Consider the following 22,824-nt stretch of genomic DNA (forward strand, 5'->3'; position numbering starts at 1 on the left):
AAAGTCTTCGTCCCTCTGGCGAAGCCTTTGGTCCAGGAGTGCCACCAAGGCCTGGAGGTTATCCTGGGTGTCCACTCTCACAGGCGTAGGAGTGGAAGTAGTAGAAGGGATGGGTTACGAAATCGCAACGGAAGTAACAGAGGGGGCGCGGGCGCCATCACCCTCGGAGTCAGGAGCCTCCGTATGCTCCTCCTCTTCTCGACCCACGGCCATCAGGGTCCTTTCGGTGGTGTCCGACACTTCCGACAACCGTTCCACCTCATCAAGATGGAAGTCTTGAAGTGCGTCCGATACGTCTGGTTCAACCGTCAGCTGGACGCAGGGGATCTTTGGCTTGGGGATAACAGTATCCGCAGATGCCTTAGGAAAGAGCAGAGCTATCATCTTCTCACTAGGGAGAAAGGGCCCCATGGCGTTCTTCTGGAAACCACGCACCCATTTTCGTAGTTTCTCCCGAGCGATGTCCCCGGCCTCCGCAGATGGGGGGTCCTCGAATGCCTCATGGAGCAGGTCTTTGCAGACAGTGCAAACCTGAGGGTCCCAATACCGGAGAGTCCCTTGGGCAACGGAACAGCTGGCGTGGGTTTGGCACACCAGGTGCCGAACGCTGAAGAAGGCGCTCTCACACCGGATGTACTCCACCTGTAAAGAAGAAAGGGTTACACGAGTCTACAGAAGTCTGTATCATTGACTTGAAGTAATCTTAGATTAGTCTTGAAGTAATTTTACTTACAATATAAGATTCCTTTCCAAGTGTAAGCTTAGGATAGGTAAGCTGGAAATGAAGCAGAAATGAAGCAGAAAAGACAAATACTTGTGCATCCCGCCCAGCCAATTGCTGTGACCCCACACCATAACTAATTCTAGGGGCTCCTTCAGAGCGCCCTAAGAGGGGGAAGGAATATCCACACTGGATAAAGCATAGCTTAGACTTCCTCCAAGGTATTAGTAATGGTGAGAGGGGGAGCTGAGTTCATTCAGCATAGAGATTAAGGGGGGGAGAATTGATTCTCCCCGATTCAGGTAGGTCCCGGCATGCACAGAGTATACTAGAAGAATTTACTGCACAACTATACACCATAGTTTTCTGACTAGGGTATGTAGTATACCATAGATGTACTGGCTATCGTGTATAGCTATACAATAGACACTGCCGGCGCAGGGCCGGCAGGGTAGAGGTGACAGTCCACTGAAGTAGAATGATTAGGTGGTGCCGGCAGCGTGACGGAATGCCGGAAGTGCGCCGGAGGGCCGGCAAATCTCCATCAAGGGGTTGAATTGAATTGAATATGGGATTTAGGCATTAAGCCAAGCACTGGGGCATCAAAGGCCATTCAGCGCTATATAACGAAAATCATTCAATCATATCTGTACACTCACACCATTTAGTATCATTTTAACCTTTAATACAAATCGTAACACTTTCATACAATAAAATTTAGATGTGAAATAAATAGGGATTAAAAGGGTAAAATAAATAAATAAATTAATAAAATCAATTATAGCTCGTAATATAACCGAATACTTTGTATAAATTTTCTCAAGTTCAGGGTATTACAGTTTTCCCCCAGTATATCTCTTAACGGTTTGTCCTGGAGTAAATGTGTCCTCCTCTGGAGATTAAAAACAGGACAATCGACTAAAATATGTTTAACATCCATTGTCACTTGACAGGTATTACAAAGAGGGGCCTGTCTCCCTTCCCCACTCTTCATTAAATAATTGTGCGTTGCATGTGTATGGCCAATACGCAGCCTAGTTAAAATAATGGTATCCCTTCTACTTGTAGAATTACAACATGACCATTTATCCACCAATGGGTGGATTTGTTTCAATTTTGTATTGGTGGTCAGTTCAGACCATCGAGCTTGCCACTTATTTTTACAGTAAAGATGAATCTCACTTTTAAGATCTTTGTAAGGAATACTCAAGGGGGATGGATTACTTAGCCCTGAAGCTTCCTTTGCTGCCTTATCAACTTGTTCATTCCCATCCAACCCAACATGGGCAGGGACCCAAGAGAAGTGAACACTGATACTCTTCCTAGATTGCAGAAGTACTAACCAGTCCTGCACCTCTTGTACTAGATGATGGCCTGGCATAATTTGTTTTAATGAGAGTAAAACACTATTGGAATCCGTAAAAATTGTATAAAAACTATTTTGGTTGCCATTTTTAAAAATATGTTGGACTGCGAGAATTATTGCGTACAGCTCAGCAGTAAAAATTGAACAAGAGTATGGGAGTTTCCTTCTAATAACAATATCCCCCACCACAGCTGCACTTCCAACTCCTGCAGCCGATTTGGAGCCATCTGTAAAAACATGTTTCCCATGATGTTGAGCAGCATGATTTAAAAACTCACTTTTCATTACCCTACTAGGTAAGGTATTTTTCCCTCCTGCCGTAAAACATACTTTAACAGGTGGATTACACCAAGGAGGAGACTTGGGATATCCTACCTCTGCTATCTGTGCTGTTAACAAGCCTACTTCTCTAGCATCATTTTTCAGCTTTACTTCCAAAGGCTTAGGCACTCTAGATCTGTTAGGAGCCCGATCTAAAGGCGCCCTAACATATTTACAGTTAGGATTGTTTCTCACAGCAAGGGACCTAGCTTAAAACCTCAAACTCAACTCCTCTCTGCGAATGGAAAGGGGAGGTATGCCAGAATCAACATAGAGACTGTCAATGGGAGATGTTCTGTAAGCACCTGTGCAGATGCGAAGCCCAGCATTGTGAACAATATCAAGTTTTCCAAGTAAAGTCTTTGTAGCTGACCCATATATTTGGCATGCATAGTCTAACTTGCTCAGACACAAAGATGTATAAATTCTAAGCAAAGTTGTTCTATCAGCACCCCAATCAAAATGTGATATCACTTTCAGAATGTTCAGTGACTTCTTAACCCTGATAGATAGGTCATTTATATGGGGACCAAATGTCATTTTCTTGTCGAAAATTACTCCAAGAAACTTGACACTATCCTCATATGGCAAAATACAATCATTTAAGAAAAGGGTGGGGATCTCTTCCCTTTTACGAGTACGAGTAAAGCGAATGGCTTTGGTCTTCTGAGGAGAAAACATGAATCCGCGAGAATTTGCCCATGCGGAAGCAGCATTTATTGCAATTTGAAGATTTTGGCATGCTTGTAGTGCAGATGATCCACTACAATAAATTGCAAAGTCATCGACAAATAGTGATCCTTGTATGCCAGGAGGTATGTAACTAATGAGACTATTAATAGCAACAGCAAACAAGGTCACACTCAATACGCTGCCTTGGGGGACACCTTCTTCTTGCATGTAGGATGAAGATAGTTCTGACCCTACTCTCACTTTAATGGAGCGGTTTGATAAAAATTCTTCAATAAAAGAGAACATATGTCCTCCTATACCCCACGAGGCCAATTGCTTTAAAATACCACCCCTCCAGGTGGTGTCATATGCCTTTTCAAGGTAAAAAAAGACACCCACCACCTGGTTTTGGTTAGAAAAAGCATTTGAAATTTCCCTTGATAACATCAGCAAAGGGTCTAGAGTACTTCGGTTCTTCCTAAAACCAAACTGTCTGTTAGATAAAAGATTTTTTGATTCTAGATACCACACAAGTCTGTTGTTGATCCTTCTCTCAAATAGTTTGCATATGCAACTGGTCAAGGATATGGGCCTATAACTAGATGGCAGTTCTGGGTCTTTACCAGATTTGTGGCCTGGAATTACAATTGAAGTATGCCAGGAATCAGGAGATGTATGGGAAGCCCATAGACCATTAAAGGTTTCTAATAAAAATTCCTTGGTATCCACTGGAAGATGTGATATCATTTCATACCGGATGCCATCCTCACCTGGGGCAGTTAAAGAAGAGCTGGAGATAGCATTTTGCATCTCCTCCATACTAAAAGGCAGGTTAAAAGCTTCAGTATTTGAAGAAGCAGGAGGAACAACAGATGTTGATGCTCTAATTTGTTGAAATGCTGGGGAATAGTTGTCAGCACTTGATACATGAGCAAAGTGCTTAGCAAGAACCTCTGCTACATCTTTGGGGTCAGATATATATCTATTATTTTCCCTTAATATTGGTAGAGGCTTAGGGACGAATTTACCTTGAAGTTTTCTAATCTTGTCCCATATTTCCTTTGAAGGAGTTTTGGTATTAATATTAGATATATATTTCTTCCAAGATGCTCTCTTTGCTTTTTTAAAAATTCTTTTTTGTTTGGCACAGGCTCTGAGATATGCTATTCTATCTGCTAAATAGTTTGTCCTCAAGTATCTTCTGAAGCAAGTTCGGGTCACTTTTCTTGCGTTGGCACATTCTTTACTCCACCAAGGAACTACAGAGCGATGAGGTAAACCGCATGTTTTAGGTATAAACTTGCTAGCATTATCATCAATAATATTTTCAAGATGTTGATAGGCATGCACTGGAGATGTAAATTCATCATATTCTTTATCAGTGTGTGAACAGTTTTCATAAGCTGCCCAGTCTGCCTCATCTATCTTCCATTTTGGTGGACACTGAGAAGGAAGATTATGGACATAATTTAACATTATTGGCCAATGGTCACTGCCATGTAGGTGTTCATTTACTGACCAAAGGTAGTCCAATCGAATGGATGAGGAACAGATTGACAAATCAATGGCTGATGTAGAGTTGTGGAATACATCATACCTAGTTGGAGAACCATCATTCATTAGTATTACATCATTGTTGTCGATTAATTCTTCAACAAGATTACCCCATCTATCGCACACATTTCCACCCCATAAAGTATGCTTTGCATTAAAATCACCCATTAAAATAAAAGGGGCAGGAAGCTGATTGATCAAGTCTTGGAGGTCAGAAAGTCTAAGCCTTCTTGGATTACCAGCATGATCTAAGAGGAAAAGTTCTAAGGATGGTTCAATATATAGCGAGCATAAAGTAATTTTTTTCCCGATATGAGTTCTAACTGCACATGCCTGTAGTGGTGTATTGAGTGGGATTGTTTCAAATTTTACAGATTTGTGAATAATAAAACCTGTACCACCTTGAGCTCTTGCAGCTTGCAAAGGAGGGGATCTACAAAGATGATAATCGAGTCCAGGATTAAATGGTTTGTCACCGATCTTGGTTTCCTGTAGGCAAATTACCTTCGTGTCTGAGTCCCTGGTTAAAGTTTTTATTTGCTCAATGCTAGTACTTAGACCTCTGCAATTCCACTGGATGATAGACATTATCTTTTGTTATTATTTTTCTTTGTCTCATTTGTCTTTTGGGACTTTTCAGATGAAGCCATGTAAGGCCTGGAGATGGAAGGCTTTACTAGGCCACCACTCTTCTTTTCTTTCTTTCTAGAATCTTTATAAGAGTCAACCTTAGGATCATGAGCAGTAGGGCACTTACCTGACTTAGATGAAGGTGAGGATGATGGGGACCTTTTCCTCTTTGTAAGATCTTGTTTTCCAATCTCCATCAAATCAGGTAGAGATTCTGCCTGAGACAATACATTTAAGGTGGTGGAAGCCACATTGGCTTCCTTGGAGGATTGTGCTAGAACTTCAACAGTTCGAGCACTTAACCCAGAAGGCTGGGCTACTACCTCTAGGGGAGATGCTCCTATCGGTGACAATACTTTTGGTGTGTTGGACACCATATTGACCTCTTTGGAGGTTTGTGCTCTGGCTTTTATAGCCTGAGCACTTGACCCAGATGGCTGGGCTACTACCACTAAGGGAGATGCACCTGACAGGCCAGGTGCTGCCCTCCATCAAGGGGGAACCCCTCCCAGCCATCAGTCTATGTGGTAGAGAGAGGGCGAAACCTCAGGATGATGGCAGATCGCCGGCAAGTCGGTGGCCCCCGACAGTCGGCAAGCAACCGGCGTAGGTACTCCAACACTGACATCAATCAATGAGACAGAGAGGATACAGGGCTAGCTGACGGCTGTTGCTGGCAGGGTAGTGTGGCAGTGGACCGGCACTGATAAGATAGAGAGAAAGAATAGAAGGGGGGAAGAGCGGTAGCTCACTACCCAAAACTCATCTTCTTCCGGAAGGAGTGTTCAAATGAAAGGGAGAGGATGGCAACCTTTCATCCAGCCGCAACAGAGCCGGCAGTCGGCTAGAGTTGCGGGTGGCGGCCCAAGGGAGGACCGAAGAACACTCTAAGATAGTGAGGTCTTACGCCAGCAGACCGACCTGTTGTATGCTATCCCATAGTTCAACTATATGCGGGAAGCCTAGCAGTTCGGACTAAACAACGAAAGGACCGGGCCGACCCCACAACCCACCGGCACGCGGTCGAGTTGTAGGATGGTGGACAGAGGTGTGATGGCTAGGCCATCACTAAAGGACAGAGGGAGAAGGGGCGAGGGTCCTGAGGGGGAGTGTAGGGGAAGGTGTGAGTCCTCACCGACACTCCGGGGGGGGAGGGGGGTTCTGTTTCAGTACCAGCACTATCCCAGGTGTAGGAAGAATTCGTTCTCCAGCCTAGGGTAGGTTAGTACAGTGAAGGCACAGCACTAATGTACCATCCTAAACTATAAAGAAACAGAATCCCATGGCCTGCCTAACCTAGGCCAGGGGAATATGTCCCCAGACCAGGGAAGGCAGGTGTAGGACAAGTCGCCAGGCCACAGGGAGGAAGGGTCGTAACTTTACCAGGTGTGGACTAGGGGGAAGGGCAGAGGCCCCCCCCCACCTTTGCCGGCCAGCAGAGACCAAAAGGAGAGTTCATTCACCTAATGGGGTGGCTGGGGGACAAACGACTGGTACACTGAGGTTCTGTCCCAAACTGAAAGCTCATGTACTATGGCTAAGAGTGGGGAAAGAAAATCCTAGCCTAACCTCACTTGAATACGATTCAAGGTAAGGAGGGCTAGGATGTAGCCTAGTCTACCTCAGAAGGAGGAGATTACCTTGGATAAGGTAACTGGGGAAGTGAGAAAGTATACAAGAGCCCTAGCGTTAGGTTAGGGGCAAGGGAGTCGACTACCAAGATCATCGAAACCCCTTGTATACTTCCTAGAAGGAGAAAAACATGTGCAATCACTGAATCTTATATGTATAAATGCCTGACATCTTCATTTCGTAAATTAACACTAGGAACACTTATTATATCATGCATGAAAGTAAACAAAAATGCCTAGGCTATCGAGCCTAGGGGCTAGGCTAGCAATCTAGCATACGAATTCGGCTACCTACACTCGCCTAAATTGAATACTGTTGGCATAATATAACTAATTCCTAGCAATGAAGACTAAATAACTAATGCTGATAATTAGTTACAAGACCAGGAATGTTGTTCTGGCTAACTAAATAAAGCATGCGAAGCGAACAACAGTGTCGGCGTCATGACACCTCCGGTCAAGGCACAGCTCTGCCACAAAATACGGTATTTTAAGATAAAAAGGCGTTACTTTACGGCCAGAGCTGATTTATACAATACAAGAATATGGTACTCAACTTTCTAGAAGAAAGCGAGGCAGAAGATTGCGACATAATGGCAACACAAGCAAATACAGTAACTGGGAAAAAGCACCTGGTCATAAACTCTATGTAAGAAGGAATGAGGAAGGCGCGCAACGGTGACGTCAACCAAGATGGCGGCGGTTATGATGTCACAGAGTACCGTAACAGTAACGAAGAAGGAGAACTTAGTAACGGCTCCTCCCATAGCTTGCCACACTTCCCCCTCGGAGTGTAAACGCTATGTGGGGTGCAGATAGTTATGTGGCGTGTCAAGCATACGTCCCGTTATTATACGATATCCTAAAGGGAAACCTTATGGGTACTCGCGCCAGAAGTTAGAATTCTGTAAAACCTTTAGTTTAATTCTCTGGGAATATCTACTGTAGTCATATATACCCTTAAGAAGCTACTGAAGGAACCTTCCATCAGGACGACATGGCTTGAGCCCAAAAAGAACCAAGAAGAGAGGGAAACATGAAAAAAAAAAAAAAGAGTACAAAGCCGGAACATTCATACTAAAACTCTGGCAACAATGAGAGGCTGCTGGCAAATCATGACACCCTTACACCAAGTGTATTAGTAAACTTAGGGTTTAAATACCTTGTTTAAGGAGCCTTCATGTAGGAATAAACAATAAAAGTACAAAGTAAAGTTATCATTATAGTGTTATCTTCATTTTTCTAAAGAAAAATGCAAAAATTTATTGCCCAATCTTTGGGAGCTCATACATCAAAAACATACTTTTTTTCTCACTTATTTATTGTTCAATTTTAGAAAGAACGATATAATTGAAAAGAGGAATAAAAATCACAATTTTGTGTACCAGAATTTGATTTTCCTTTTCATCCTTTTTTTCATCATTATTTTACGTTTAGACTTGGAAAATTAAGAAAAAATTCATTAAAAAAAGAAAAAGGAAAATAAAAAAATCTGACACACAGAATTATTCAATTTATAAAGTCGTTTTGATGGTATGATATTCAATACAATTGGCGTCATATTAGTGGAGAAAAACGTACTGTACCTAAAAAAAGATTTTAAAAATCAAGATTTTTACTAAATCAAAGTTTTTGATCTAATGACTTCAATTTTTTATATGATGACAGTACAGTATTATATATGTCTAAAACATATACTGTATAGAAATTGTGAATTTTGAATCGTTAGAAAAAAATGCAGGACATAGCTGGGCAGAGAGGGAGGGAAGGGGCACAAAGCACATCCAGGTCAAAGGAATGCAGGCCGTTTGAAATCATCGGGCCATGAGATTTTTTATCGGGAAGTATAAACTCCCGTAAAGCGAGGGATGACTGTACACTGGAAGTTTCTGGTTTACGAATGTTGCAGGAAGTTCAAACTTTCTTGGCTATATATTGTTTCAAAGACCATTCGGAGCCTACTATCCGAGTCCCCGTGCTCAGGTTGCCTGTAGCAAGTTCCTTTTGCCCGGGACGAAAGGAGCTGGAATGGCTGTGAAAAGTAACTGGTTATTTGTTTATGTGGGACATAAACTTAGAGTTATCGCTCATCAGCACAAACGGAGAGCCATGAAAGGAGCTGATGGAATTGCTCGAGGGCTAGAAAGGCTGTCCTCATTTCCAGGAGGTTTATATGGCACTGTCACTCAGATTCGGACCAAAGCTCAAATACCGTGAGTTGCAACAGGTGAGCCCCTCACCCTTCTTTTGATGCAACTGTGAAGAGCAACAAATCCAGGGGAGGAGAGAAAAGGTCTACTCACTGAGCAGTTGGTGTCTAACACTCACCAACTCAAGTCTCTCTTCTGCTCTAGACCTAATGGCACCAAGGTGTTCGGTGGGTCGAGGTGCTGAGACCAAAAGTTCTTCAACTGCCACTGTAGAGAACGAATGAGTAGACGGCCATTGGGAACCAACTTCTCAAAAAGTTAGGTGTCCCAGCAGTCTTTGCCAAAGCTCTGCTGGTAACTTGACCCACGAGAGAAAGGGTTAAGCTACCTCTCTAATCTCTCTATTCGTTCCTTGGGCAGGAAGTTTGGACATGATTTCCATCCCTAGATATACCGTACTATATCCTGAAAATATTGCAAATGCAACTTTGTAATTCACCACAATCCCCAGATCCTGGTAAAAGGCAAGTAGCCTGTCTCAGTGGAGAAAGGTCTCCCTCGAGTCTGCTAGAACTAGCCAATCATCTAGATAACGAAGGAGACGAATGCCGTTCTTGTGAGCCCAGGTGGACACTAGGGTGACGTACCGAGTAAACACCCGAGATGCTGTGGACAGGCCGAAACGCAGAACCTTGAACTGCTAAATCTTTCTGCTTAATGTGAATCTCAGGTACTTCCTTGAGGATGGATAAACCGGGGTCTGGTAATATGCATCTTTGAGATCAAACAACTTCAGTAAAGCCTGGAGTCTGACAGCCTGCCTGACCGTCTGAGCGGTCTCCACCTTGAACGGGGTTTGCTGGACAAACTCGATCAAGGCTGAGATATCAATGGCTGATCTCCAGCCTCCAAACGCCTTTTCTACAGGAAATAACCAACTGTAGAACTCTGGAGAACCTTCGTGGATCCATTCATGTAGGAATCTGAAATCGTCGGACGAAGAGTCAGAGGAGGGCGAGAGTGTGAACGGGACAATGTACCCATCTCTGAGTACAGAGACTGACCATGGTTGTTTGGCCCCGTGGAGCAGCATCAACCTCTGCCAACTGCTCTTCAGGCATCTCCCTACTCGTGAACTGGTCGGGAGAATGCCCTCCTTAGCGAGAGCAACCTCGTCCTTGCCCCTCTTTGAGCACTTAAGTTGAAAGGGCTATTTGGGACCTTGGGGTTGTGGTGCCTGCGTCTTCTGCTGCAAACTCTTCATGGGAGAAGCTCTATGCGGTGGCAGCACTCCTTAGTAAGCGCCTGAGGTCATAGCCGTATGGTGGAGGGAGTCCTGACTTGCCTTCCTCCATCTCTGCCACTGACTCAAAGTCCTCCACGTTGAAGATGGAGGGACCATCCATTGAGGAGTTGTGTAACCTCAACGCCTATCTCTTTGGTACCTGTCGCTGAAATTTTGAGACCACAGCGTCACGTCTCCTCCAAAACCCAGTTGACCCACTAGTTCACAATGTTCTTTGTTGTGAACTTCAGATTTCTAGTAACTGAGAGGAGGAAGGCTGACATAGCTTCCCTCTTCTGAAGAGTAGTTACTATGAATTATAAGGATTTTGGACGACTCAAAAGACTTTTTAGTCCATCTGCGGAGACTCCATTTGTTCTTTGGTAGAGCGATTTAGTTTAAGCATTCAGAGGGTTTTTATGATCTTGTCTAACTTATTCTTGAACTTGTTTACCATGTTACTGTTTACTACATCCACTAGAAGTCTATTCCAAGTATTTGCTATTTTGTATGCAAAGAAATTGCCACATTAGGTGGTGTTGTATGTTCTCAATTTCAGTTTGCATCTATTACCTCTAGACTGATTTGTGCTAAGCGAGAGTAGATTGTTGTAATCTACAACAGAAAAGTCCTCGATCTTGACAAGGTAGCCTACTGTTCCCAACCAGTAGTCAAGCCATGAAACAGATTGCAGAGAGCACTTTACAACCCGTTCCATGTTAGCAGCGTCTTCCGCAGAAAAGTGCACAGGCAAGGTTGCCAGTTTGGCCAGAGAATTGTTCCGAGTCGGACCAGAATTTCCAGATCTAACGGTAGAGGAGATGGATCATCCTCCACAATATCATAATACTTCCTCTGCCATATGTACGAAGGAGGAAATAACTGAGAGGAGTTCACCGACCGTAAGGACTATGATGTTCCCACCACCTGGGCATAAGCCCTCGCCCTCTTCTTTGTCGCCCTAAAACCCCTTGATAAAGGTAAGGCTACCCTAGTCTTGGTGGATCTTGGCGTGACATAGAAGAGATCCAGGACTGTGTCCTTGCCCTCTGCCAGAACTTGATCTGATTCCCTTAGTGAGTTGACCTACCTTATGCAGGAGAGGACTTGCAGAAAAAGAAGGTCCGCTTCTTTCTGCTCCAGGGGAGAGATATTAGGGGTAGCTGAACCATCGTTGATGGTTTCCTCCTCCTCCAAGGTAGCACCCACAGCAGTTATTTCTTGAAGAGGAATGAGCTCTCAGAGGAAGGACACTGTGTTCCGGTCCTACTGAAATAGACGCTGGGGCCGACCGACGTTCCCCTTGAAGTTGGCGATCACCCATTGAGTGCCCATACTTGGGGATTGTCTTATTTTCCTTTCTTTCTTGTAGACGAATGTTAAAATCTGCAGGAAAAGAAGAACCCTCCTTTCTCTCTTGTCTCCTTAGGCCCTGCAGCTTCAGAGGGAAAAGGAGAAGGAGCCTCTGCCACAGCAGCAGGAGGCTCAGATCGGTCCAACTCTAAAGGCGACAGCCTATAGTTTCTGTGAATGATGATGCCCTGCTAGTTCGTGAATTAATTGCCTCTGCCGGGGGAGTATTTGCCCTCTCATTTCGTTTACTCCTCTGAGGACACCTAAGGAGAAAGTGGCCTAGCGGCAGCAAAAGAAGGAACCTGCCTAGCAGAGCTACAGCATCTAGGATCAGTAGGACCTTCACTCCACTTGGAGGAAGTTGAAGCCTCCAAAGGAGTGGTCGGAATGTCCAGGGGTGGAACTGTTGGAGAAAGATCAGTTGATCCAGAGACTGCCTGCTTCACTGCCTGGGTAAGATCCAGGAACCAGAGAGCACCTTTCTAAAAATGGAACTGTTCCCGGATGATTGTTTCCTTGACTTAGATGGAGTGGCAAGGAATGTGAGTGTACGAGAGGATGTAGACTTGTGCCTTTCCCTGTGATCAGCCTCCCTAGGTCTGCGCAGGTACAGCTACCTTACCTTGCAGTGGATAATGAGGTTCCTCTCGCAAAGTAGACCGAAGGCGAGGCGAGCGTTGGCGAGGTGAGAGATAGCGAGGTGAGTGTTGACGAGGTGAGAGTTAGCGAGGTCAGCGTTGGCCAGGTGAGAGCTGATAAGATGTACTTGTGCACACTCCCTCTCAGTGTGCACAGATTAAAAGAAAATTATACCGAAATAAATAAAAGGAACCTATTTAAGAACCAACCTTCAAAAAACCAACCTGTTTGAGCTAAGGTTTCAAAGACGCACAGTTTCTATTCACTATTACATGTTAACAAAAATAGAAAATATACTTAGCGACTTTGAACTTTCCAAATTGGTGGCTCCTTGGAATTGTAGAAGTTGGTTCCTTCTTGTTCTTTAAATCACGTAATTTTTAGAGAAAGCACTGTTAGTGTGGCGGAGGTTTTAGTACCACTACTCGGAAGGAAAAATACTCTCCCCATTTTAACTTTTCCGCCCTACCGCACACTATTGAACTAGTTTATCGGAAGAGCTAACCGGTAACAATCGATTATTTACGACCGTACAACTCTACTAGTACTTTAATTCGCGGCATCTCTCAAATAATTATACTAATTATTTATACTTTTATTTATAATATTCGATCTATTTATTTATTAATTATTTATTTAATTTAAAAAGAACGAAATATACTTCCCAATACTTAATTAGTTTGATTAGTATTTCGCCTCTTATTATTTACTAAAGTTAGACATTTCTATGCCAACCCTGAAATTTCTTTTATTTTACAACACATTCCCCTTAGAGGATTGCAATATAGACTATTGCAATGAACCCAATGTACTTGCCTTATAATTATTTACTAATACATTAACATTTATTAATGGTTATCACAAATTGTGGATAACTTTCTTATCCTCTCTCACTTCTTTAAAGAAGTAAGAGTAGCATTTTAAATCCTCACTGCAACAGTGTAGCATTTTAATTATGAATATATTTATTAAAACTATTTTTTAAATCCTCACTGCAACAGTGTAGAATTTTTTAATTATGAATATTTATTAATACTACTTATTTATTACTAATATTTACAAATATATACCATGCCTTATAAGGCATCAATATTATCCCTCATCATTTTAAGAAATCTATCTGTAGCTTTCCTTTTGGGTCTACTAGACTGGCTCGGGTGAATTGACCTACTGTTATTACCCTCGTTTTATTCTTGTGATTTAGCCACTACCTCATTATTACAGTTTCCATTCACATTCGTCTGGGTCGGAGTTTCTGCCTGACTTATAGATATTTCCATTGGATACAGATTGGATATTTAATGATATTCAATTGCTCCATTTCCTTGCTTAAGTTTGACTGTTCTTACTTTATTATCAAAACCCAATACAAGTTCCAATACTCAACCCATCATCCAAAAAGGTCTTGATTTATTTACTGCTTTAATTAGCACAATATCCCCAACTTTTATTCTATTCTCCCATTTATTTTGATACACGTTTCTACTATGTTCCCGGAGACTTAACAAGTAATTTTCATACCACAATGTTTTAAAGTTGTTCAATATTTCCTCTTGGGTGTTAAGAGCTTTATACAATGAGGATGAATCCTGTTCACCTCGCCATACATCCTCCCCATTCTTCCTCAAAACGAGATGAATTACTATAAAGTCTCAAGAAAGAATTTGGAGTAATGAATTCAAGGTTAGGAGTACTAGCTCTATAAGTCAGGGGTCTTGAATTTACAGCTAGTTTTACATTTGATAGTGTGGTCATTAATTCAAAATAAGTTAATCTTGCCCTTCCAATAACCTTATAAAGGCAACCTTTCAAGACTCTTATTAACCTTTCCCAAGCAGCTCCCACCCAAGCCGAATATAAAGGGATTCTGATATGCTTTATTTGACACTTCTCCATTTCATCTAGGAACTCCTTTGATTTTAAAGAAGTTTCCAAAATGTTACCCCCTTTAATAAATGTTTTAGCATTATCACTATAAAAATATTGAGGAATGGAGTACATATTACAAAATCTCTTTAAAGCCAAAATAAAATTTCTTGTGGACATATCTGGTAATAGTTCAAAATGCACTGCTCTTATATTCAAACAAGTGAATACCAAAACAAACATTTTGACTGTTCCTCCACTTATGTCATCTTTAACGCAGAAATGTCCAGTATAATCTATTCCTACATGATCAAAGGGCTTTATCAAATTCATATGATGCTTAGGCATGTCGACTACTTTTGGATATTTATAAGCCAGAGCATTATACTTTTGACATACTTTACAATTCCTTATTTCAGTCTTAACTGCCACTAACCCTTTAGAGATCCAAAACCCTTGTTCCCTAAGAAAATTTAAGGTAGTACCAGTACCCAAATATTGCACCTTTTCATGACAATAATTAATGATTAAAGATGTCAATTTATGCACTTTTGGAAGCAACACAGGATTATAAACATTATAGTCAAAATATAAGCACTTAGCAATCCTTCCTCTAGACCTTAATATGTCATCTTCATCTATAAATAGATTTAAATTAGAGACTAGAGAAGGAACATTTTGTTCTGATTTTACTTCTTTTTTTCAGGAATTCTATTTCCTTAGAGAAGCATTCACTTTGAGCTATTTTAATCCAATACTTTTTGGCCCTTTCCCTTGGATCTCCACCCTTTACTTTGCATAAAGGTCTAAAGAAATAACTAGTGTATTTGACAAGCCTTTCATAACTAGAAAATTTATTAATATTCAAAAAGCCAGTGTTTACTTTCACTATTTCCACATAATTTACATTTACTTTACCTTTATGTTGTGGAGACAAACTCATTAAAGGATATTTAGGCCATCTTTCAAAATTATCATTTAACCATTCTGGTCCCTCCAACCAAAATTTCCTATTCTCTAAAAACTTATTATAAGACAACCCTCTCGTCAACAAATCAGCAGGGTTTTGTTCTGTATGCACATAATTATACTTTACAGGTACTTTAAATTATTTAACATTTTCACTCTTAAGTTCATCTACTTCTAATATCCTATTTCTTATAAATTTAGATTTTACTTTAGACTCCTTAGTTATTATCCAATTCAATACAACTTGAGCGTCCACACAAATATTTGCAAATTGGAACTGAATATTCCTATAAGTTTCCATAAGTGTAGGTAGACATTTTAATGCTAAAATCACCCCCATTAATTCTAAAGTGGGCACACTATGCTCATTTCCCTTTCTTAGAGGAGCCAATTTTGATTTTGCAAACAAAAAACAGCTTTGATTGTCATCAGAACATGCATACATTACAAAACCATAAGCTTCAGTTGAGCTGTCACAAAATACATGAAGCCCATATGTTTTTTGTTCATTTAAAGCCTGACGAGGAAAAGATAACTCTGACAGCATTTCAAAATCTCTACTTATGCTTTTCATCTCATTTTTTATCTCTTTTGGTACTTTTTGATCCCATTCTACTTCTAATTTCCATACTTTTCTCATTAATACCCTCCCTCTTATACTTACTGGCAAGGTAAAATTCAGTGGATCAAAAACTTTAGAGATCTGAGACAAAACTTTTCTTTTAGTGTCAGCAGCAGCTTCCACACTACAAGGTGCCAGACTTAAAGTATCACTATATACATTATACCTATAACCTGAAACTTTCTCTTCTATACAATTATATTCAACTAGCCTTCCTTCAGCCTCCATGATTTTCCTTAATTCAAGTTAATTAGAATTCCATGACCTCAAGGTAAATCCTCCTTCTTGCATTCTTGATGCACAAAGATTATATAATTCCTGTAATTCATCAATATTATGACCTGTGATTATTAAATTATCTACATAAAAATTATTTTCTAAAATTTCTCTACACTTATCCTCAGGATACATCTTAGCATGGTGCTTCATAACATAATTAAGAATGAAAGGTGAAGATGTATAACCAAAAACTATACTCTTATATCTATAATATACTAATTTACTTCCTCTTTTCCAGAAAAAACAAAACCTGTTCTTATCATATTCTTCTGAAAGCTTTATCATTAAAAACGCCTGTTTGATATCAATTAGCATAACATACTCGTTTGTTCTAAAATAAAATAATAATTTCAAAATAGAACCCATTAAATCTATTCCTGAGTATGCAGCTTCATTTAGTGAAGGCAACTCTTTATTAGTCTTTAAGGAACAATTGAAAACAGGTCTTATTTTGGTTGTTACTTGTTCATCTGTTCTTATTACGGGGCTATGAGGTATCCAAGTATAATTATCATAATCAGAAGGTGATACATTTATTTCTTCTATGATTCCATCTTTTAATTGATTATCAAAAACTTCCTCATATTTACTTAATAGTCCTTTTCTATTAAGATGTTCCATTGTTCTATCCAAAACCTTAAGGGCTATAAAATGATTAGAAGGCACTTGAGAAATTTTTTCAGGGTACCAAGGTAATTTAACATGATAATAACCCTCCTTCAAACTAATACCTTCTTCGAAATTTTCTATTTGATGTTTATCAAATGAGGCCAGCTCCTTATCATTAGTTTTAATACCCATAGATTCAAAACTAAACAGATTTTCCAGCCCATTATCTACTTCACTGTCAGACAAAATATGTTCCAATGGATTAAAATATGATTTAAGAGGATCCATAATTAAGTTAACCATAGTTTTGGTCTTCATACTAACTTGCTTTGCCTTTGTCTGAGTTTCAAACAAGGACTTTCTTTGATAAGAATTAAGAAAGTTTAATGCATTTCCTACTGGGGCTATCCTTCCATTCAATATGAAAAAAAAACCACCACCACACTTCTGAATGGACACGGAGAAATACTGAATTATATCCATACCTATCAGAATATCTACTTCTATCAATTCATGATTTCTTTCTTCATAAAAGGTTTCATCAGCCAAACTTTTGTTCTCTGATTTCAATCTATCTATTATCTGGTTCATACCTGGCACTTCATAGGAAATATTCATCGCTTCGTCTATTAATAAAGGCACAAATGCTAATCTAGTTCCTATCTTTATACCAGTTGACATTTGTTTGAATTGTTTAGTTTCTTGACCTTTATATGTATGCACTTCATGTTCCAATTCATATAAACTTTCATATTCTGAACACATATCTTTGGAAACATGTTTCACTATATAGGACCTCTGACTACCACAATCCACCAAACCCCTTACTTTACGACATCTCTTTCCATTCTTCAACTCTAGGGTCAATGTTGGTAAAATATTACTGATATCCATATTTCTGGATGCATAGCACAAATTTACACTAACATTAGTCTTGGTAGTTTTTTCTTGATTAGGGCACAAAGGTGTTATATGTTCTCTTTTCTTCCAAATCAAACATTTAAACCTCATCATACCTTTTTTCCCATATCATTCAGATTCTTTGTGACCAGAACCTGCACACCTAGTACACAGAGATAATTCTACTATTCTGGCTAACTTAGACTCATAGGTTGAATAAGTTTCACACTTTCCTAAAGTGTCTCCATCAGAAAAGCATAATTTGCAATGACTTTTAAAATTTTTATTTGCAGCTACCAGTGTCAAAATTTTGTACTGTGGGAATTTTTTGCTCAACTTCATTTACCTGCACTACTGATAGACTTCTGCCATTTGGTTTTTTACTGTCTCTGTACAACTTTTTATTCACAGATGTAGTTCTACTTAAAGTTTTCAAAGCTTCTTTATAGTTGGAAAATATCTCTGACAAGGTAGGATAATTTTATTTATAAACTCCTTCACTACTACTTTAGGGAGCTTACTCATTATCAAATGACTCACAAGAATATTACCAGCAGAACCCTCTTCCAAGAAATCTACATTATAATGCTGCAATTCATGTAAATAAGATCTAACCTCTGCTATAAAATATTTAACATTGGAAAACTCAATATCATTATCATCACTAGGGACAGCTTTTAATATATTTTTTAGTGTTTCATCTATTATGAAATCCTTATCTAGGAATTCATCAGTCAGCAAATCTAATGCTACTGCGTAATTCTTATCAGTAATAGACAAATGTGATACTTGTTTTAGTGCATACCCCTTTAAGTAACCAACCAGATATGATAATTTAGCCGAAGCTGATAAGTGATTTCTAGAACCAATTACATTATTAAACTGATTCAAGAAATTATGAAAAGCGAATTTATCTTTCTCTTTGCCATTAAAAGTGCCACAAGTTAAAGTAGGAGGTTTACCATCACTCATACAATCACTGAAGTCTTTTACAGAAATGCCAACACTTTCATCTCTTTTTTGAACCAAATAATCTTCATAAGCATCTAATTCTATTGAAACATTAATTTTGTATTGAGCTTGATCATCTAGTTCATTATTAAAACACTGTTCATCTCTGATTCCTAATTCAGTTTTTTCCATTAGCAAATTAATTAAATCATTGCAGTCACTTACTTTACTTAATTCCAATTCCACTTCACTGACCTGTTTTTTACACAAAGATGAATGCAATGTTCCAGTATCGTGCAATTCCTGCAACCTTTTACAATATATAGTGATTTTTCGTTTATGAGTGGCTCTTTTACTCCTCAAAACTTTAAGTTTTTCTTTAACCTCATCCAATGGCAACTTATTTGGGTTTTCCCCAAGATAATCCAATAATTCACTGCTACTAGCCATAATGCAAAGCGAAAAAAATGGATATTGAAATTATATAAAATTAATTTTAAAATTACAGTTCAACAATGAGGTCCATTCAACCCAGCCCTTTATCATTATTTTATCAGGTTTCTCATCCCTAATTAACTCAAAACAATTCAGGATGATCCAAAAAATACTGAATCATTTCTAGGGTAGGCTAGGAAATGCAATTCAAAATTAACAGAGGCAACAGACTTCAAATCCCTAGCATAAGAATACCCAGTAACTAAAAATTTCATATTAATTCAGGCAAGGATAAGAAAATGAAATAAAAGAACGACCAAATCCCTAATACAACTGAACACGGGACTGACCGAACGTTCTAACATCAAATGGGCGATCGAAACGGAAGTTAGGCTTGCGACGAAAGCTCCAAGTTACCGACAAATTTCACATTATATTACTTATCTATATATACTATTATTAACGCAAACATTTACGATAAATATCTAATCTCCAAACTAAAAAAAGGAACAATTTGGAAATATAAAAGAAAATTATACCGTAATTAATAAAAGGAACCTATTTAAGAACCAACCTTCAAAAATCCAACCTGTTTGAGCTAAGGTTTCAAAGACGCACAGTTTCTATTCACTATTACATGTTAACAAAAATAGAAAATATACTTAGCGACTTTGAACTTTCCAAATTGGTGGCTCCTTGGAATTGTAGAAGTTGGTTCCTTCTTGTTCTTTAAATCACTTAATTTTTAGAGAAAGCACTGTTAGTCTGGCAGAGGTTTTAGTACCACTACTCTGAAGGAAAAATACTCTCCCCATTTTAACTTTTCCACCCTACCGCACACTATTGAACTAGTTTTTCGGAAGAGCCAAACGGTAACAATCGATTATTTACGACCGTACAACTCTACTAGTACTTTAATTTGCTGCATCTCTCAAATAATTATACTAATTATTTATACTTTTATTTATAATATTCGATCTATTTATTTATTAATTATTTATTCAATTTAAAATGAACGAAATATACTTCACAATACTTAATTAATTTGATTAGTATTTCGCCTCTTATTATTTACTAAAGTTAGACACATTTCCATGCCAACCCTGAAATTTCTTTTATTTTACAACAAGATAAGGTGTAGTCTACCTGTGCTTGCCTATCTACCTACTCATAGCGAACAGAGCTCGCTAGCGAGTAGAACTCACCTGAGCTATAGACATTGCTTCTTGCGCTTGCAATACGGATATAAATGTAGAGCGCACACCTTTGTCGCAGATGAGCTCACCCGCCCACCTCGCTAGGTGGTACGGTAAACAACGCTGAGTAAGACTCATCTGCCAAACTTAAGTTAGAACGATCCTCTGCTAACAGGTCATGGAAAGAAACTCTCCTGCTTGCCTTTTTCTCTGAAAGGTTAAGACGGGGAAGTATTTGCCCTCTGATTTCGTTTACTCCTCTGCGGACACCTGAGGAGAAAGTGGCCTTGGGGCAGCACAAGAAGGAACCTGCATAGCAGAGCTACAGCATCTAGAATCAGTAGGACCTTCACTCCACTTGGAGGAAGTTGAAGCCTCCAAAGGAGTGGTCAGAATGTCCAGGGGTGGAACTGTTGGAGAAAGATCAGTTGATCCAGAGACCGCCTGCTTCACTGCCTGGGTAAAGTCCAGGAACCAGGGAGCCCCTTTCTAAAATGGAACTGTTTTCGGATGAGATTGTTTCCTTGGCTTAGATGGAGTGGCAAGGAATGTGAGGGTATGAGAGGATGTCGATTTGTGCCTTTCCCTGTGATCAGCCTCCCTAGGTCTGCGAAGGTACAGCTACCTTACCTTGCAATGGAACATGCTGTTCCTCTCACAAGGTAGACTGAAGGTGAGGCGAGCGTTGGCGAGGTGAGAGATGGCGAGGTGAGAGATAGCAAGGTGAGTGTTAGCGAGGTCAGCGTTGGCGAGGTGAGACCTGATAAGATGTACTTGCACGTACTCCCTCTCAGTGTGCACAGATAAGGTGTAGTCTACCTGTGCTTGCCTATCTACCTACTCATAGCGAACAGAGCTCACTAGCGAGTAGAACTCACCTGAGCTCTAGACATTACTTCTTGCGCTTGCAATACGGGTAGATGTAGAGGGCACACCTTTATCGCAGATGAGCTCACCCGCCCACCCCGCTAAGTGGTAGGGTAAACAACGCTGAGCAAGACTCATCTCCCAGACTTAGGTTAGCACAATCCTCTGCTAACAGGTCATGGAGAGAAACTCTCCTACTTGCCTTTTTCTCCAAAAGGTTAAGACGAGCTGCCTTACTCTCCCTAAAGAGCGAGGAAGGACAGGCAACTGCTAAATGCTTGCACACAGGCAAGGAAGCAGATTCTACATTGCGAGAGGTAGAAACCGGAGGTACAAGCTCCCAAGAGATTGGCCTTACATAGCAATAAACACCATGTTGAGTCCTACGGACATAATGGCAAGGATGAGGAATCGTAAGCAACCGCCTACCCACATCATCGCCCAGCTCCAAAAAGCTGTGCTCCAACAAACAGGAGCAGGGCTTGGACGAATCCAATGCCCTTCAGTGGAATCCTCGCTGGGGGGAGCACTTAGGAGAAGGCCGTCTCTCCCACAGGCGGGAAGAACGATCAACCATTTTTACCCATCAGCAAATCTCCCCGGAGACGAGAAGACTGCTGAACAGAGGCTGGTGAAAGGAAGCTCTCCCTTGGAGGGGAAGGCTACCCAACACCTGGTTGAGGGTAACTCTCCTTCAGGAGGGAACGTTGAACACCACCTGAAGGCAGACCACCAGGAAGCTCACTCTACTTTCTCCTTGTCTGAGCAAACCCATACAAAAGATCTAGATCATGAACAGCCCTTGAAACATAGCCGAAGCTAGTTCCGGAGGGATCCCCTAACAAGTCACTCCGAGGAGCAAGTTTCAGCTACTGCTCACGCCCGCCAGCTAAAGCAGAACGAACGTTGGGGCGAACAGGTGCTGAAGTCAAGATGGTCCGATGCGCATAAGACTCTTTCGGTCTGGGGGGGGGGGGGGGGTTTAAGACTTGCCTTTCCTTACATGGGTAATCCGTGAACCACAAGAAAGGCTACAGCATCATCAGAAAGCGACTACCCTACAGCGTTGGCCGGCACTGCTTTGCTAGGGGGAAGCAGTGGAGGTCCCTTGGAGGTAGGGGTGTCCGAGAGTCACATTGGCGCCACTTGTACTTGCCCGACCTCCAGGGAAAGCCGACCGAACAGAGTCAAGATGGCGAAGTCGAGCCAACGGAGTTCGATGGCAAGGTTTTTTCCTTTAAGAGGAGGACCCCAAAGGAAAAGAGTCCCTCTTAGCCTTCTTCTTACTCCGCCTGTTAAATTTCATCCACCGGAAGGGCGACCACTCCCGACAAACCTGTCACGGGGACTCCTACGTGCAGGAGTGCCCCTACATGCAGGGCAGAGACCGTAAGGATCAATCTCCTCCAACTACATGAAAGTGCAGTAATGGCACCCTTCATTGCCAGGACAAACCTGCATAGTTAATGATCTCCAAGGGCCGACACACAGCAAAACAAAAAGTTGAACGAAATTTCTAACTTTTTAATACAGTTATTGGGAAGTTATTTGGTTTTAACAGGGGAGCAAGACAACGTCTGTAGTCCACCGAGCCGAAATTAACTGTGACGTGTGACGGTTGTTTACAAGTGCAGGTGTGAGTGGGGAGGTTGGTCTATCCCCGCAACCCCACTCCGTTAAGTGAGGGTAGTTACACCTCGCAAAACTTTAACAGCTAGTTTTAGTTATTGGTGAAATAATACTCCTATATAAAGAACGAAAAGTTTGTATATACCGTAGTGCCGCAACAAATACCGTATACAGTAGTT

At 40.7% G+C, this 22,824-nt stretch overlaps 2 protein-coding genes across 2 annotated transcripts; both read right to left on the minus strand.

The window, feature by feature from the left end:
• Positions 1-9,489: 9,489 nt before the first annotated feature.
• On the minus strand, positions 9,490-15,131 carry LOC137646464 (uncharacterized). Its single transcript, XM_068379566.1, has 4 exons — positions 15,107-15,131; positions 13,930-14,826; positions 9,693-9,805; positions 9,490-9,510 (listed from the first exon to the last, which is right to left on the minus strand). Exons 1-4 carry the CDS (start codon positions 15,129-15,131, stop codon positions 9,490-9,492), a joined length of 1,056 nt encoding a protein of 351 aa, XP_068235667.1.
• An 894-nt stretch (positions 15,132-16,025) lies between these two features.
• On the minus strand, positions 16,026-17,678 carry LOC137646466 (uncharacterized). The gene has a single exon (XM_068379567.1). The coding sequence runs from the start codon at positions 17,676-17,678 to the stop codon at positions 16,026-16,028; it is 1,653 nt and encodes a 550-aa protein (XP_068235668.1).
• Between the last annotated feature and the right edge of the window lie 5,146 nt (positions 17,679-22,824).

Source organism: Palaemon carinicauda, chromosome 9 (assembly GCF_036898095.1).
Source record: "Palaemon carinicauda isolate YSFRI2023 chromosome 9, ASM3689809v2, whole genome shotgun sequence".
Classification (NCBI taxonomy): Eukaryota; Metazoa; Arthropoda; class Malacostraca; order Decapoda; family Palaemonidae; genus Palaemon; species Palaemon carinicauda.

What these genes read in the sequence shown, in the direction of transcription:
- LOC137646466 (XM_068379567.1), bottom strand. Translation starts at nt 17,678, where the DNA reads ATGAGGTTTAAATGTTTGATTTGGAAGAAAAGAGAACATATAACACCT.
- LOC137646464 (XM_068379566.1), bottom strand. Translation starts at nt 15,131, where the DNA reads ATGAGTTTGTCTCCACAACATAAAG. An exon ending in TTTGTCTCCACAACATAAAG is followed by an intron (nt 14,827 to 15,106) that starts GTAAAGTAAATG and finishes ATCTATTTATAG; the next exon opens with ATGAAGATGACATATTAAGG. An exon ending in TGAGGAAGAATGGGGAGGAT is followed by an intron (nt 9,806 to 13,929) that starts GTATGGCGAGGT and finishes GCATATTACCAG; the next exon opens with ACCCCGGTTTATCCATCCTC.